Raw genomic sequence first — 17,031 nt, forward strand, 5'->3', positions numbered from 1 at the left:
TTCCATCCCACTATTTACTTATTTTACTTTGCATAACGCTTATTTCACAATGCTTATTTTGAGATAATTTCTTCAAAATATATTCCAAATGCTTTAAGTTTGATCATTTTAGGTTAGAGTAATGAAGTCAAAACTGGAGGGTTTTACTTTTATCAACTGCAACGTGCCAAAAGAGATGACAGGAGACTTTTCACGCAAATGCAAACTTCTGATTTATGGAACAGTCAAAACTAGCCTAATTTCCTGTAATATATTCTAAAAAGTTACCCAGTGAAGAAATCTTGTAGGAGTCATTTTTAGCAGACAACATGAATTCTGCTACACTGCTGTCTATTTTACAGGATCAGATATATCAGGGTGGGTACATGGGAGTAACTTAAAACATGCATACAAATAAAAAACAAAATTGAGTAAGAAAAATGGAAGCCCTCCTTTTTGTCCAAGTCATCTCAGTCTGAGCAAACAACAGAAACAGACTTTGGTGAACAATCTTTCAGGAGTCTTGGATTGATTAAAACTCTCCTTCCCTTTGCAGATGTTCAAGATCCTAAAGCAGACTTGTTTCTAAACATTTTAACTCCCCTCCCCAGGTTTTCTTTGGTATCAAAAACTGGATTTTAAATAAACGTCATACAGCAAACTGCTCCATTGTATTACTAACATTGCTCTATTATTACTAACTAACTCTCAAGTGGCATGCTTCTCTGACTGCCCATCAGCTCTGAATCATAACAGCTTTACAGTCTGTTTATGTAACTGGAAATCCCAGACAATTATCTAACACTAAAATTCTTCAAGATCAGGAAAGCTTCCCAAAGCACAAAAAGGTCAAAATATATCTCTTTCTTTTACCAAAAAATCAATTATGAAAATACAGACTTTTGTCCTGAATTTAAAGTGCAAAAATTTCAGAAAAGTATGTGGTGTATGTTTGTGTGTGTGTGTGTTTGGTTTAGGTGTTTTGTTGTTGTTGTTTTATGAAAACATCCATCTAGTGAGCTATGAAAGTTCAGAAGGAAAGACATTAAACTATTCACCAGGCCTATATTATTTCAATGAATTTTATGAGCTTTACTGAGTGAATGGTATGAATACAGAAAACAATCTCCCAAGCAAAACAAAAATAATAAGTAAATAAATTTCTAATGCTTCATTCCTTTTTTGAAGGATTTAATTATATTTTTGCCTGCTCACCCTTTATAAGGTGCATTAACCTGGATTCCCAAACTTAATTTCCATATATCTATCAGTAATATACCGTACAAAATGTGATCCTGAGTCTTTAATGGGTTCACTTGACTCTAAATCAGAAAACATTCTAGATGGCAAGCTTTGGGGTCTGCATCTAATTTTCCAGCCAGTTCCATGTTCTTAACCCAGGGATCGTCTAGGATTGTCTCCAGCAGCACACTGGCAAGACAAGGACTGCAAAAATAATGACCAAACAAGTGACCCAATAACATTTCCATTTCTTCCGCCATTACATTCTCTTTATCAGTCAAAGAGATCAAAAGCATGGAAGCACCCTACCCTGAATTATCTGGGGGAAAACAATACCATATTTATTCTGAGTTATGTATTCTGATTTATTTTCATAAATCTAAGTGAGTGGAAATTAGGGTGTTTTGGTTTTTATTATTATTATTATTATTATTATTATTAAATACTTTAATTTATATTCACTAGTCATAAACTTCAGCTCTAGCTAATAATATGTCTATTAACTGTCACCTTTAGAGAAATTTCATGCTAATTTCAGTTCTCCTACTGTATTTGGTTAAACTTATTTGGATAAGCTAACCTACTAGTGCTAAGGGCTTGTCTCAAGATAAAGATGTGATGGTAGTCTTCCAGTGCATAGAAGTAATTAAAATCATTTACCTTCTTTTTTAATGAAGGATTATTTTCCAACACAAATAACAGATAGAAAGATTTTTCCATGTAATTATTTTACTCATTGCATAATGACCTGTCTTTCATTTAAAATCCAAGTGTAGTCATTGAAACAGAGATCAAATCAGCCACAAAACATTACAAAGTCATATAGCCTGTCTCCATCAATAACAACTCCCAAGTTCTCCTGACTTGTGTCGCAACTACACTGAGAAAGAGGAAGGGGGAAAGGGGACTTTCCCACCCACCCTCCCACCCTTTTTCACCCTAAATCCTAGCTGACCTTGATTTGAGCACAGGTATAGGACCATGCAAACTCCAGAGTCACCTTCAAAACTTGCCGACTCTGTCCCACTCCTACTACCAATTTAAGTATTGCAATAGTTGGTAGGGACCATCAATTAGATTTGCCAGAGAACTGTTTAATGCACGGTAAAACCCTGACCTCACCCACATTTTCAGAGTATGAGAGGCACCGAACAGAAGGTAAAGGTCTTCACCAAACTGAGTTGTCTCTTTGGACACATAGATGGTGACATACAGATTTCAGCAGCCTGCATGCACAGACTGAAGACGATAGAATGTTTTTTTTTTTTTCAACCACACTACATAACAATATCGCTACAGTATTTGCCTGCACTCAGCATATGTGATAACAGAAAATGTGATGATGAATAGGAAGGTAAAATGTAGAAGTCTGAATAAAATTGAAAAAGAACAAGCCTTCTTTGGCCTAACAAATATATAGTTGTTTAAACAGCATCAATCATTGTTGCATAGTTTAACATATGAACAGATCTCTGTGCGGAGAAAGAAATCCTAAGAAATAATACCAATTCAAAAAGATAAGCAGTCTCAGGAAAAGCTGCCTCTTCACATTAACAGGCAAAAATGTTAGTGGGATGTAGTGAGACTAAAAGAGAAGTGTGAGAAAAATCCATGCACTGCTTTACACTTCCATTTTTGAGTCTCGATAAACAGCTCAGTATTCTACAAAAACATGAAAACAGAAAAACAAACATAACACATTACAGAGGACACCTATCTGTAGTTTTAAAAGTCCAGTACCCTATGAATTAATTCAGGCAACACTTACAAGTACTCCCATCTTAGAGCTTCAGAAGAAAATATCACATTTACAGCTGAACTAATTCTGTTCTATATTCACTATGTAGCAACACATTCATCCACTACTGTGATTACTCTGGGACTTACAATTGCTAATAACTTGTTCTACCTTTTATTGGTACTAACATAACTGTATTCAAATGAAAATTTTCTACTAATGTTAAAACAATAGTTTACCTTTCTTGGACTATAATGATTGTGTCCTTAAAAAGTGCATAGTACATTCTATTGTAAGTATTAAGTAACATCTCAATTAATTTCTGTTAGCTACTGGATCTCAAGAATGAATTCAAAGTGTAGAACAACTGCAATCTGATTTTTTGCAAGTGCTTAATATGTTAAGAAATGAGTATTACACTACAGACATTAATTTCCCACAGGGTATTTAGCTGCAAAAGCTTCTAGTTGACTTGACCTAAAAATCCTAGACACAATTCTTAAATTCTAATTTGCCCTTTCCAGTTTCTTTTTATGCTAACAACATATGAAAGGCATTTTCTCTGTGCAAAATAAAGAACATAAGGTCTAAATTACTGCTTACCTACAATCAGTGGTTTATTCCTATTTACACTGTACTGTACAGACTTATAGTATGAAAATGGTCGTAATATTTCTTGCTTTAAGTGGCTTCCACAGTTCCCTTCCACAAGGAAGCAAAAGTCAAATGCATTTCAAATGGGGAAATTTTGTTATGTTAGAACAAAGCTAGTTATAAACGCATGCTGTCGAGTCCACTTCACATGAAGGGCGAACAGCTGCCTTACAGGGCTTTCTTGAACAGTTCAATAAAAATTGATGTTCCTAAGTATTCTCCCTTGAGAAGAGGGAGATTCCTCTCAAATAGCAAAGACTAGTTTGAATTAAGCAGAAATATCACAACTGAATGACAGAAGAAAATGTAATGCCTATTTTAACTATGAAAAGAACTTGTATGAACATCACAGATACAAGACATAATATATGTATGGCAAGTTGACAACAGGTTGTGGTTATTCAGAGAAAATATAACCTTGTTAGTTCTAAAGAAGGTTGTGTAGAGAATATTAAAGGAATGTGGACATTTTGCTTACCTGGTTCATATTTTTTAAAACACTTTTGGTATATCTGGAAAAGGAGGTTGTTTTGTTTTGTTTTTTAGAAGTGAAACCCTGAAAACTCACATCCTCTCCATAATCTTTCATTCACTGCCTTCCCAGCACAGGCTGTCAAGAGAGAAGTTTTTCTGCTGTTAACAGTTTAAACATTAATGTGTCTCCAGTCTGTGGATGGAGAGGTGGTGTATCCCATAGGGCTGTCTCAAGCCTTTACAGGTCATAAAAACAACCATCTTCAATTCCACTTTTAAGTCTCCTGGTCACCCACTGTAACTCATAAACCATTCAACTCATGTATTTTTACAGCATCTCCCACCTTATGTGTTGGCCAGAGATGCCTTAAAAATCTCATCTTCCAAATGGTCTCAGCACGGACTGTCAGAAGGTGTGAACCTGAAGGTCAGGTCCACAGTCAGGGAGAAAAAAAGTGGAAGAAAATAAGGTAGAAGCAACTTGGAGAGAATAGGAAAATCATTTCAATCTTCTCTACACTACCAGCCAAGTTAGTTTTACCCATGCTCAGTGCTTCACCAGACACTAGAAAACATGATTACTATTCAGCGCAGAGAAGAGGAAAATAGAAAAGCATTTTAGCCCTTATTCCCCCACTCTTCTAACAGCCTCAGATGTACATTCAGCAAAGTCCACAGGGGCACAGTATCTTTTTGCTTCTCATGATGTAGTAACTGGAGTAGAACTGATGCTTGATAATAAGATTACTCGGGAAACACTAAAAACAAAGCTATCACACATTCATGAGTTTTCAGACTTCAATACTACTTCATAATGTACAATATCAAAGACAAGGACAGATTTGAATACAGTGGCTTGGAGAACTGCTCTTCGATAACAAGGGCTATTTCTAAAGTACACTAGGAATGTGACTATTAGTTGCTAAGGTACCCCAAATAACCCAATTAAAGTGAACGCACAGAATATTCAGGACATCTAACTAAAATGCAGACACCAGCTGCTAACAAGTGATAATTATCACAAATGTACATTCCAAGCAGGAACCATAACACATTTCCATTAAAGTGTCCTATGTTTTTACCATTCTGCTCCCTCCAAGGCTACATCAGGAATGTCAAATTCTTGTAGTTAGTATTTCTTTTGCTGGTACCTCGCTACTCCTGTGCCTATCACTTACCTTTGTCATGTCCTTCCAAAGTTTCAGACAGCCCTCTGTACACTAAATTAGTCAATCATTAATTTTGCACATTTAGCTGACATTCTCAGAGCATGAGCACTTAGAATAGAATAGAATAGTTTTAGCTGGAAGGGACCTACAAAGATCATCAAGTACAACTGACTTACTACTTCAGGGCTAACCCAAAACTAAAGTGTATCATTAAGAGCATTATCCAAGTGCCTCTTAAATATAGGCAGGCACGAGGCACCTACCACCTCTCTAGGAAGCCTGTTCCAGTGTCTGAGTCCCCTCTTGGTAAACAAGTTTTTCCTGATGTCTAGTCTGAACCTCTGCTGACACAGCTTTGAGCCATTGCCATGCGTCCGGTCACTACATAGCAGGGGGAAAGGATGAGCACCTCCCTCTCCACTTCCCCTCCTCAGGAAGCTGGAGAGAGCAATGAGGTCACCTCTCAACCTCCATTTCTCCAAGCTTGACAAACCCAGTGTTCTCAGCCTCTCCTCATAGGACATGCCTTCCAGCCCTTTTAGCAGCTTTGTTGCCCTCCTCAGGGCACATTCAAGTACCTTAACATCTTCTTTATATTGTGGAGCCCATAATTGCATACAATATTAAAGGTGAGGCCAGATCAATGCTAAATACAGTGAGATAATCAATTCTTTTGACCAGCTTGCCATGTTGTGTTGAATTCAACTCATTATCAAATGGAAACCTGCAATAGCTCATAAAATGGTTCCAACACAGGTTTTTGTATTTAACAGTTTTTTTGCATATTTGTATATTGTAGATATATTTACTAAGATACTGGATACTCAAAGCATCCCTATGTAATAAGCATAGTGCAAACATGAGGAAAGGGGGACTGCCTAAGTGTTAGCACTGGATGGTTAAACAAAAAATCCTTAGTAACACAGTGCCAGTGTTAAATGATGAATGATCTTAGTTCAGTATTGCGTTGTCATTTTTAAGCAAGGCAAAAGGTAAAGTGAAAGGAATGGAAGTGAAGAAAGTTCCGTGACAACTGCAGTTACTCTAGTCAATGATAGGCAGTGTAGGAGAAAGCATGACTGCAACTATTTGATACTTTGACAAGTGGGCAATGAAGGCTTGCATCACTGTTTAAGCCGAAGAAAAAAAAAGCTGGAGTGAACTTAGGCCATAAAAGTTGTTTAACTGGAAACACACATTTTTTTTTATCTAATACATTGGAATCATGGAAAAGATGCAAAGCCACAATCTGGAAAAATAAATTGTGCAACTCTAATTGGACTGACACAAGTAGGCAAGGCTGCCTTGCCTGAGGCTAAAGAAGAATGCAGAACAGAGGGCAAACATACTTTTTTTTTTTTTTTTTTTTTTACCTGCAAGGATGAAAACTCGTATCTCAATTTAAGAAATGAAAAACTTGCAATGTTCAGACAACATTGAAATATGAGAAACTGGAGAAAAACCTGTGCCCAAGGGAAAGCCCAGAAAAATGGGGGCCTGCAGAACACAAAGGCCACTGATAATGTTTACCCACAGAGAGGAAAAAGGAGAAAAATTAGGTCCATTTGAGGCAGCACATATGCTGATAGGTAGGTGTGTACAACGGAGCAGTTGCAAAGACAGCCTGATATTTTCTGTGTAATGCAGAACCACAGAGACAAAAAGGCAGGTCAGTCAGAGACAAATATAAGTGTACTGTCTCATTCTACTGCATGCATACAGCCACATTCCTATTCATTCTAGACAGAATGAACACATATTTGCAGCACAGAATAGCTCACGTTGGTCACTGTGGTCTAAGAACTCCAATAGTCCACTAAACTTTCTTTTTTTTAAAACTTGTACAATGTACATCTATTTTCATCCACATCTCCCTTCAGGACTATTTGGTTCTAATGACTGACTGTAATTTTAGTTGGCATTTCTAAATCTTTATCAGCACTTTCTTTCTTTCTTTTCTTTTCTTTTTTTAAGCAGCAATTTCCAGATTTTGTTATTGCTTTGGTTTGTTTGTTTCATTTGTTCGGTTTTGTCTTTTATTACTGGTAAAGGTGATATCTTGGGTAGTCACATTTCCACATCAAACACTACTCTTAAAAGTGATGGTTTATTTTGTTGCTTACACTCTCCTTAATTCCTACTGTTAATTCTAAGTATTCCAGCACATTAATTCTTTATTATTTTTACCTGGCGACCTGTCCCCTGATGCTCTTAAAGAATTTACTCACACTGATTTGGGGGCTTGATCATAATTTTCAGTGTGGTTGTTCTAATTCTTTCTTACATTTCAACTTCCCAGATTTATGTTCTTTCCATTAGTCTTGCAGGTCTGCATATTTCAGGTCATTCAGGTCTTTTACCATGCTGTTTGCCTCCTTTCCATCCTTCCTTCCTTCTTTCTTTCTTGCCTTTCTATTTTATTTTTTCCAGTCTTACACACTAGAAAAGAAAGGGAACTTAAATAGAGAATAGGGAGGATAGCCATAGCTAATTTGTCTCCATCTTATGTCTAAATATTTAAAGTTGTAACTGATGACTTAACATTTTAATGACCAGATTTTCTATAGAAATATGAACCTCTTTAAACTGCATCCGTATCAGCCATGCGCATTTGCAAATATTTTATTATCCTGCACGGGCTAATCAGCATCAAAGTGTTCCAAAAAATGTGTCCTGAATTTCAGTTTTCACCTTTTGTGTAACTAGGTAATGCTGAAGTCTAAAACAATTTTTAGTGAAGTATTGACATCTTGTGGCATAAATCAGTCACTGCAAGAATGACTGCTTCAAAACAATGTTTATTCTGATGAAAACACACATAATTAGTAATCTGAGCAGTTAATCTCATGCATCTGCTTCAGTTCATTATTTACATTGCTATAAGGTTGGCACATTTGCAGAGTTATTTTGAAATACTTTTTTTCACGATATTTGCATTGCTCTCATCGAGATTATTTACTTTCAAAACCTCGCAAGTGAATTAATGCCACTCTTTGGGGAGCTGGTGACCCTCTTTATAGGTTTGACACATACACTGGGAGATCCACCTATTTAAGCTTTTACCTATTGTACACTGCCGATCATACAAGAATACCATGCTGAGTGAATTCTTTAGGAGGAAGAACAATTTCTCAAATGTAATCTCTGTTTGTTTGTGGTGTGTTTTTTTGTTGTTGTTGTTGTTGTTGTTTTGTTTTTTTCCTCATCTCCTGTAAAAATCTAGTATCCCCTCAGATCTCCTGGCTCCTGATTCCCTCTAGGCAGTCAGCAGAAGAATCCCATGCTTTATGCCAACAAGAAAGAAAGCAAACAGTCTTGGAAGACTTTCTTCAGTTTGTGAGGAAAGGGTATTTGACAGGCTACAAAGCTTCTTCATCATAACATGACTTCTGGATGATGCCAGAATACCAGCATCCACAGCTACTACTGCTTGGTGCCACAGAAGGAAACTGAATAGCAACGCTGCCCTCGTCAGGGAAACGGAGGGAATCTCACATGAACCTTTGTAATTTTCTTCCAAAAGTGAACAAAATGAATACGAATAGCTACAGAAGAGTGATTAATGATTTTCTAGGCACACAAGAAAGTTAAGTTAAGGTTTTTAATAATACTTGGTTTAGCAACTCCAATTCTTCACCTAGTATTTATTCTTCATTATGATCGTTCACTGGCAACAGGCTGCTACTGTGGTGTTAAACATTAATTGCTTGTGACAAGTATTTTCAAGGGGCCTTTTTTCTCTTTAGCTTTGTATTATTATTTGTTCCATTTTTAATTCCTTTTCCTTTCAGGAATTTCTGCTATTCTTTTGCCTTCTGTGTTTTTATTTCCTTCCCTTTAAACCTCATTTTTTAAACATAAAATCTTTCATTTAGCATTTCTCTTAATATAGAAAGATGGTAGCTGCATTTATTGGGGGGAAAACAGGAAGAACTTTACTTTCACTCACGAGGGTGCACAATAATCCTGACACTGAAGTTCTTGGTCTGTGACTGAAACACAAACAAGCACAAACAAATACTAGCAAATCTGTGGACAATCTTGCTAATGAAAGTTAAAACAAACAACAAAAAATGTGAATTTCATACACAAAACATGAACAAAAAATAAAATAAAAGCCATCCCATGTTCACTTTGCATTTATCCAGTTGCTATAGTGTTGTCACTTCCCAGTTGCATCGTTAATACAGGACTAAATAGAATGAAGTTAATACATCAGTTCTTTCTAGTATTTAAATAAACACAAAGATCTGCCTAATAGCTTGGGCCTAATGACCCAAATAGTATTTAAAGGCTTGAGCCAGGGTTAACGAGTTTTTTAGGGCAGAAACTATGTCTGCATAATGCCCTGTATGACTACATGCAAACATGAGCTTCAAATGTCACGGTGTTCTGGTTTTGAAAAATAAGATATTATTCAGTGATATTTGGATACGAACTTACTGAATAAACATGTTGTACCTATACACTTTAATAGCACAAATGATTTTTCTACTTTTTAGTCATTCTACATCTTTATCTCCATCCTGCACCTCTGTGTGTAATAATTCAGTGGATTTATTAAAAAAGAAAACAGGTGGGTTTTTTTGGTTTTGTTGACATAAATTTTGCTCTACGTTACTACCACATCTGACAAGCTGGTAGCAATCTAGAAAAGAGGGAGAAAGGCAGATGTATAAAATCTTCCCTTCTTAAAATGAATTTGCTTTCTGCTCTTTCATGTGAGCGTTCCAGTGACTACTACTTAAGGGCACTGGTACAACTGGAAAACCCATTGTACCTTGGCCAGACATAGCATGAACACCTTCAGTACTGATGTAATTTTCTCCTGCCATCCAGAGCAGTGCTGAACATGAGCAAAGGTTTAGATGACTAATTTAGACGTGTGTGAGATTTACCATGACCAAAGACAAATTTCACATGCTTTTGAGAAAACCTCAAATCACATTTTCCTGACACAGTTTTCCTAAGGAGAATTCATGCTAAATCATTTCATTGTCTAGGGACCTATTTATTTTAAAATTACCAACCAGGAACCAGTATGGGTGAATCTGACACAGGAAGACAAGTTTAGCCTTCCTTGGCTTCTTGGGTGAGAGAGAGATAAGACGTTACCTTTAAAGGCAGAAAAGGTAGCACAGACACATAAATATTACCTAAGTAATTGTATTAATTGTTGAGTTTTCGTGTTAGTCTGTAAAACCACACCAAAAGAACGTGTTGTTTTGTAACATGCTTTGGAGATCTGATGTCAGTTTGTAACAATTAGTTTCACATCTTTGAAAAACTGCAAAAAATGTATCTTAGAAAAGGCAGTTGTGTTCACATCTGAGTCTTTTAGGAACGTGTTTGGTCCTAAAACATTATAACGCAATTGCTATTAAGTGAACCTGAATAGGAAAAAGTCCATTTATTTATATATCTGTTTAACAGCACTGGGCAGGGCTAAGAAACTTAGAGCTTTTTACTTTCAGTAGTAAACACTATTCAAATATGAGTGCAAAATGAATACTTCTTTTTTTTTTTTTTTTTTAACAGTTAGCATGTTGAATAAAATACTTGAAACTCATAATAGCTGTAAAACTTGTTTCAGTGATTTCCATGAACTAAAGAGTAGATACCATTGCTGCCGATGTTCAATCCTAGTATCTTCTTTTTCTCTCACTAGAGAGCATATGCATATGTATAAATTACACTCATCTTAAAACGTTTATTCTCACTGGCTATAGGAAGGCACATACTTGTCAATCAGTTACTTCTATTATTATTTCACCAGAAGAGGTTTCAAAAGTACTTTCCTCCCACAGTGACCTGATCTGTCTTAGGTTTCCCAGTCCTAGGCATTCTCAAGGGTTCTCAGAAGTGAACCTTTCCTCTCATCCTTAATTTGTGCTCAGTGTGAAAGCACTGAACCTTGTCACCAGCTTTCTATAATGAGTCTCCCCACCAACAACTTCCTCTCTACAAAACTTCTGGTCTGAATCTTGTAATCTCCCAGGCAAATCAACAAAGCATGACTTTAATCTCCTCACAGAAAATATACAAATCTTTTCACAATGTCACATTGTGGAAAAAAAAAATAGTTTTTATCTCTGCAGCCCAGCCTGGACCACATTTTGGAAGCCTGAGATGGCTTTTTTTTTTTTTTTTATTACCATCCATTACTTGTGAAGTTGCTGTTTAGTGTAGTTATGCTTATCATGGAAAAAAACAAACAAACAAACACATGTATGAGAATAAACTCACCATGCTGTTCATTTTTGAAGAGGATGAGCTTGCTCTCTGCTTCCGTAGGCTGTTAAGCTCTTCTGAATTTCCATCCTTTGGTTTTATGATCAGCCGACTGCTTCCAGCAGTACCTTCTGAAGAGGACCTCAGTCGCTTCTCAATAAATCTGCCATCTCGGTGCGGACTGAAGCTATTGGCAAGATCAACTACAAATAGACAAGCAATCACCAATCATTACAGAGAATTATTCTCTACAAAAATTTTCTTAGGGAGAACAGCACTTTGCTTTAAATGTTTACCACTGAATAGCAATCACGTAAAAATGTAAGAATAATTTCTTAGGTGTTCTGTAGAAAGCAGATCCTGTTTAGCTAGGTAAAAGTATGACCTGGGCCACCTGCTCACTGTTCAGCTCCTGCTGACTCGTGTGCTCAGCATGCTACAGCCCAGCCCACAGTTCTTTAACAAATCCAGTGGGACCTTTGCCACTTTCCTTCCTTTCTCCCCTCATTCCTGGACACTTACGAACTTCTTCCCAGTAAAACCCACCAGAGAAACTGTCACTGATTCCATGGTGCAAAAACCCAGCCTGCCTTATCCTGTCCTAAGCCAAGCCCATTTTTTTTAGGGTCTGCTCACAGTTTTGTTTCCAGCGCATAGCATCGTGATGCATACAGGTTTTAGTTTCTCTTTGGCCTTCCCACATCAGCTCTGTATCTGTGCTCTCAAAACACAGCATGCAGGCTGCATCCCAGTCCCCAACCCTATTAAACAATAACACATTGGAAAAGAGGAGATAATTACATTTTGAAGTGTTAAGGAAAATTTAGAGATGAGGAAAAGAGAAACGCATAATAGCATAATAGATGTAACATTAAAAAAAAAATTCTTTTGCCTTTTGCAAGAGAACATTTCCTCAATGGCTTTACAAAAAAGTTCATACCACTTAAAAATATATAAGCGTATATTAAGAAATGTATGACATGACAAACCTTGTAATCTATCAATGAAATCTACTATGAGACCCACTATGGAAAAGAAAATATCTATTGCCAAAAAAAATGCACAAAAATATTTTACATTTGCACCTGGTTTTAAATACTGTTATAGCAAAACCAAGTGTTCTGAGCAGTCTGTTGGCAAAAAATGTAACTACTTATGCTATACCTTTCTGAACACCACATAAATTTTATATACTATATTCTCTTTTTCTATACTATATTATCTTTTCATTTCATATGGCAGGATTTTATGGTTTTTTTCAATGATCCCTATGTATGCTTTCCCATTTTCTAATTTTAAATACATTCTTCACTACACAAGTTAAAAAAAATGCATTTGGAATAGAACTATAAAACCATAATAATTAATCATCAACTTTGAAATAGTGTAATATTAGCTCTAGTGTTTCTGCGAATACCAAGCCTACTTACAAAAAATTTCTCTGTTGCAGTTTCAACTCCAGCTACCTTACAGACATGCAGATTAAATATATAGCTGCTGGTGCATGAGTTTCAAACACACTGTGTATTTCTAAACATCACTCTGAGCTGCTCACTGGTCTGCTCTACAACTACTCCACTCTAGTAAATTAGATTTAAAAGTGTGAACTCATTCACAGATGAGCCAAAGTTGCAAAGAAGACCCAACCGATGTGCTCTGGACAGATAATATATATAAATGGAAATATTTTTGTCCCAGTTGACTAATGTCCTGAGGCACAGTTTTCCTTATCTTTCCAGTGAAAGATAATTTAGTGGATTAATTTGACTATATATAGCTATTTATGTACAAGATATCCAACTACTACTGCGCAGAGACAAATAACTCCAAAAGTAAGATTGCTTCTGATTGCTTATAGTCTACATGCCTACATCACCAAGCAAAATGATGGGTATGAACTCATATGAATTTGCATTCATTCCTCTTCCAATACTAACAATATAAATACATTTTTATTAACTGTCACAAATCTGGCCCCACCAGATACAGCCTCAGGATTATTCAACAAAGCACTGGTCTTCAGGTTGGTTGAGAAAGCAAACCGGTGAAGCAAATGCCATCTGACAGGTGTCCTTCACTCAAAGGTTGGGTGTCTTTGATGAAAGATGAAGATCTGCATGTCTATAGATGCTAATGCAAACTGTATCCTTTCCACTTATTCTTGTTAATATTTCCAAACTCCTTTTTATAAGGTAAAGACACAGTGTGAAATTTATTTGGTAATTAACTCTCTCCATTTCATAGGTTATGTAATAAGAACTTACACAGTGCTATTTCAGATGGAAACAGCAATATATTCTTGTCCTCTGCCACAGTAACATTCCCTCCAAGGTGCTTTATTACATACCTGAGAGTCACAAACCCAGATCAATATAAGATAAAAGTATGTTATCTTTCATAACCAGACTAAAGGAAGTTTATTCTCTGGCAATCCTTCCTCCTCAAACAATCCAACTCTTTGGCCCAAGTCCAAAATAGGCATGCCTCAAAAATCCCATCTTTGGCTTTCAACAAGAGGTGAGAATCGATACTCTTTCTTAATTCATTTTCTATCACAAGGAAACAGCTACCAATAGCACTGACGGTTGTCATTAAACTGAAAAACATCAACTCAAAAAGTCAGACACAGACACAGACACAGATTTCTAGGTTGGAAGAGACCTCAAGATCATCGAGTCCAACCTCCGACCTAACACTAAGTACTCCACTAAACCATATCACTAAGCTCTACATCTAAACGTCTTTTAAAGACCTCCAGGGATGGCGACTCCACCACCTCCCTGGGCAGCCCGTTCCAATGCTTAATAACCCTTTCGGTAAAGAAGTTCTTCCTAACATCCAACCTAAAACTCCCCTGGCGCAACTTTCGCCCATTCCCCCTCGTCCTGTCACCAGGCACGTGGGAGAACAGACCAACCCCCACCTCACTACAGCTTCCTTTAAGGTACCTCTAGAGAGCGATAAGGTCGCCCCTGAGCCTCCTCTTCTCCAGGCTGAACAAGCCCAGCTCCCTCAGCCGCTCCTCATAAGACTTGTTCTCCAGACCCCTCACCAGCTTGGTCGCCCTTCTCTGGACTCGCTCGAGCACGTCCATGTCCTTCCTGTAGCGAGGGGCCCAAAACTGAACACAGTACTCGAAGTGTGGCCTCACCAGAGCCGAGTACAGCGGGACAATCACCTCCCTAGACCTGCTGGCCACACTGCTTCTTATACAGGCCAGGATGCTGTTGGCCTTCTTGGCCACCTGAGCACACTGCTGGCTCATATTCAGCCGACTATCAACCAGTATTCCCAGGTCCTTCTCGGCCAGGCAGCTTTCCAGCCACTCATCTCCCAGCCTGTAGCTCTGCTTGGGGTTGTTGCGCCCCAGGTGCAGGACCCGGCACTTGGCCTTGTTGAACTTCATACAGTTGACCTCAGCCCATCGCTCCAGCCTATCCAGATCCTCCTGCAGAGCCTTCCTGCCCTCGAGCAGATCGACACACGCACTTAGCTTGGTGTCATTTGCAAACTTACTGAGGGTGCACTGGACGCCCTCATCCAGATCATCGATAAAGATATTAAAGAGGACCGGCCCCAGTACCGAGCCCTGGGGGACACCACTTGTGACCAGCCTCCAACCAGATTTGACTCCATTCACCACAACTCTCTGGGCCCGGCTATCCAGCCAGTTTCTAACCCAACAAAGCGTACGCCAGTCCAAGCCCCGAGCAGCCAGTTTCTTGAGGAGAATGTTGTGGGGAACGGTGTCAAAAGCCTTACTGAGGTCAAGGTAAACCACATCCACAGCCCTTCCCTCATCCACCAAGCGCGTCACTTTGTCATAGAAGGAGATCAGGTTCGTCAAGCAGGACCTGCCTTTCATAAACCCATGCTGACTGGGCCTGATCGCCTGCTCGCCCTGCAAGTGCCGCGTGATGACCCTCAAGATAATCTGCTCCATGAGCTTTCCTGGCACTGAGGTCAAACTGACAGGCCTATAGTTCCCCGGGTCTGCCCTCCGGCCCTTCTTATAGATGGGCGTCACATTGGCTAGCCGCCAGTCAACTGGGACCTCCCCCGATAGCCAGGACTGCCGATAAATGATGGAAAGCGGCTCGGCCAGCTCCTCCGCCAGTTCTTTCAGTACCCTCGGGTGCATCCCATCCGGCCCCATCGACTTGCGCACATCCAAGCTCCTTAGCAGGTCGCCAACCATTTCCTCATGAATAGTGAAGGCCACATCCTGCTCCCCATCCCCTTCCGCCAGCTCAGGGCACTGGGTATCCAGAGAACAACCGGTATTGCCGCTAAAGACTGAGGCAAAGGCAGCATTAAGCACCTCAGCCTTTTCCTCATCCTTAGTAACTAGGTTTCCCCTCGCATCCAGTAAAGGATGGAGATTCTCCTTAGTCCTCCGTTTCGCATTGATATATTTGTAAAAGGATTTTTTGTTGTCTTTAACGGCAGTAGCCAGGTTGAGCTCCAGACGAGCTTTGGCCTTTCTAATTTTCTCCCTGCACAGCCTCGCTACATCCTTGTAGTCCTCCTCAGCGGCCCGCCCTTTTTTCCAAAGATTATAAACCCTCTTTTTTCTGCTAAGCACAAGCCGCAACTCTCTGTTGAGCCAGGCCGGTCTTCTTCCACGCCGGCTCGTCTTTGGGCACGTGGGGACGGACCGCTCCTGCAACGTTAAGATTTCCTTCTTGAGGAGCGCCCAGCCTTCCTGGACTCCTCTGCCCTTCAGAACCGCCTCCCAAGGGACTCGGCCAACCAGCGTCCTGAGCAGCTCAAAGTCAGCCCTCCCAAAGTCCAATACAGCAGTTTTACTGGTCCCCTTCCTGGCCTCGCCAAGAATAGAGAACTGAACCATTTCGTGGTCACTCTGTCCAAGACAGTTTCCGACCACCACATCTCCCACCAGTCCTTCTCTGTTTGTGAAGAGAAGGTCTAGCGGGGCACCACCCCTGGTGGGTTCACTGACCAGCTGCGTCAGGAAGCTATCTCCCACGCTCTCCAGAAACCTCCTAGACTGCTTTCTCCGTGCCGTGTTGTGTTTCCAGGATATATCCGGGAAGTTGAAGTCTCCCACGAGGACAAGCGCCGACGATTTTGCAACTTCTGTCAGTTGCCTATAAAACTCCTCATCCGTCTCCTCATCCTGGTTCGGCGGTCTATAACAGACCCCGACCAGGACGCTAGCCTTGCCGGCCTTCCCGCGGATCCTAACCCACGGGGATTCAACCTTATCATTCCCAGCCTGGAGTTCCACAACATCAAAAGATTCTCTAATGTAGAGAGCCACGCCACCACCCCCTCTGTGCTGCCTGTCCCTCCTGAAGAGCCGATAGCCAGGCATTGCAGCACTCCAGTCGTGGGAGCGGTCCCACCACGTCTCCGTGATGGCAACCAAGTCGTAGCCTTCCTGCTGCATGATGGCTTCCAGCTCCTCCTGTTTGTTACCCATGCTGCGTGCATTAGTGTAGATGCACTTCAGCTGGGCCATCGCCTTCTTCCCCAGCCTAGCCATTGTTTCCCCCGGCACGGCTCCAACAAGCCTTGTTT

At 39.5% G+C, this 17,031-nt stretch overlaps 1 protein-coding gene across 4 annotated transcripts in view; it reads right to left on the reverse strand.

Annotated features, from left to right (window-relative positions):
* CCSER1 (coiled-coil serine rich protein 1) overlaps positions 1-17,031 on the reverse strand; it is a 675,103-nt gene that overhangs the window by 585,821 nt on the left and 72,251 nt on the right. For all 4 annotated transcript variants that reach the window (XM_035541340.2, XM_035541349.2, XM_035541356.2 and 1 more), the window contains exon 3: positions 11,503-11,690. In XM_035541340.2, the coding sequence (XP_035397233.1) occupies positions 11,503-11,690 (188 nt within the window). The remainder of the gene's footprint in view (positions 1-11,502; positions 11,691-17,031) is intronic.

The sequence above is a fragment of the Cygnus atratus genome, chromosome 4 (genome assembly GCF_013377495.2).
Source record: "Cygnus atratus isolate AKBS03 ecotype Queensland, Australia chromosome 4, CAtr_DNAZoo_HiC_assembly, whole genome shotgun sequence".
Lineage (NCBI taxonomy): Eukaryota > Metazoa > Chordata > Aves > Anseriformes > Anatidae > Cygnus > Cygnus atratus.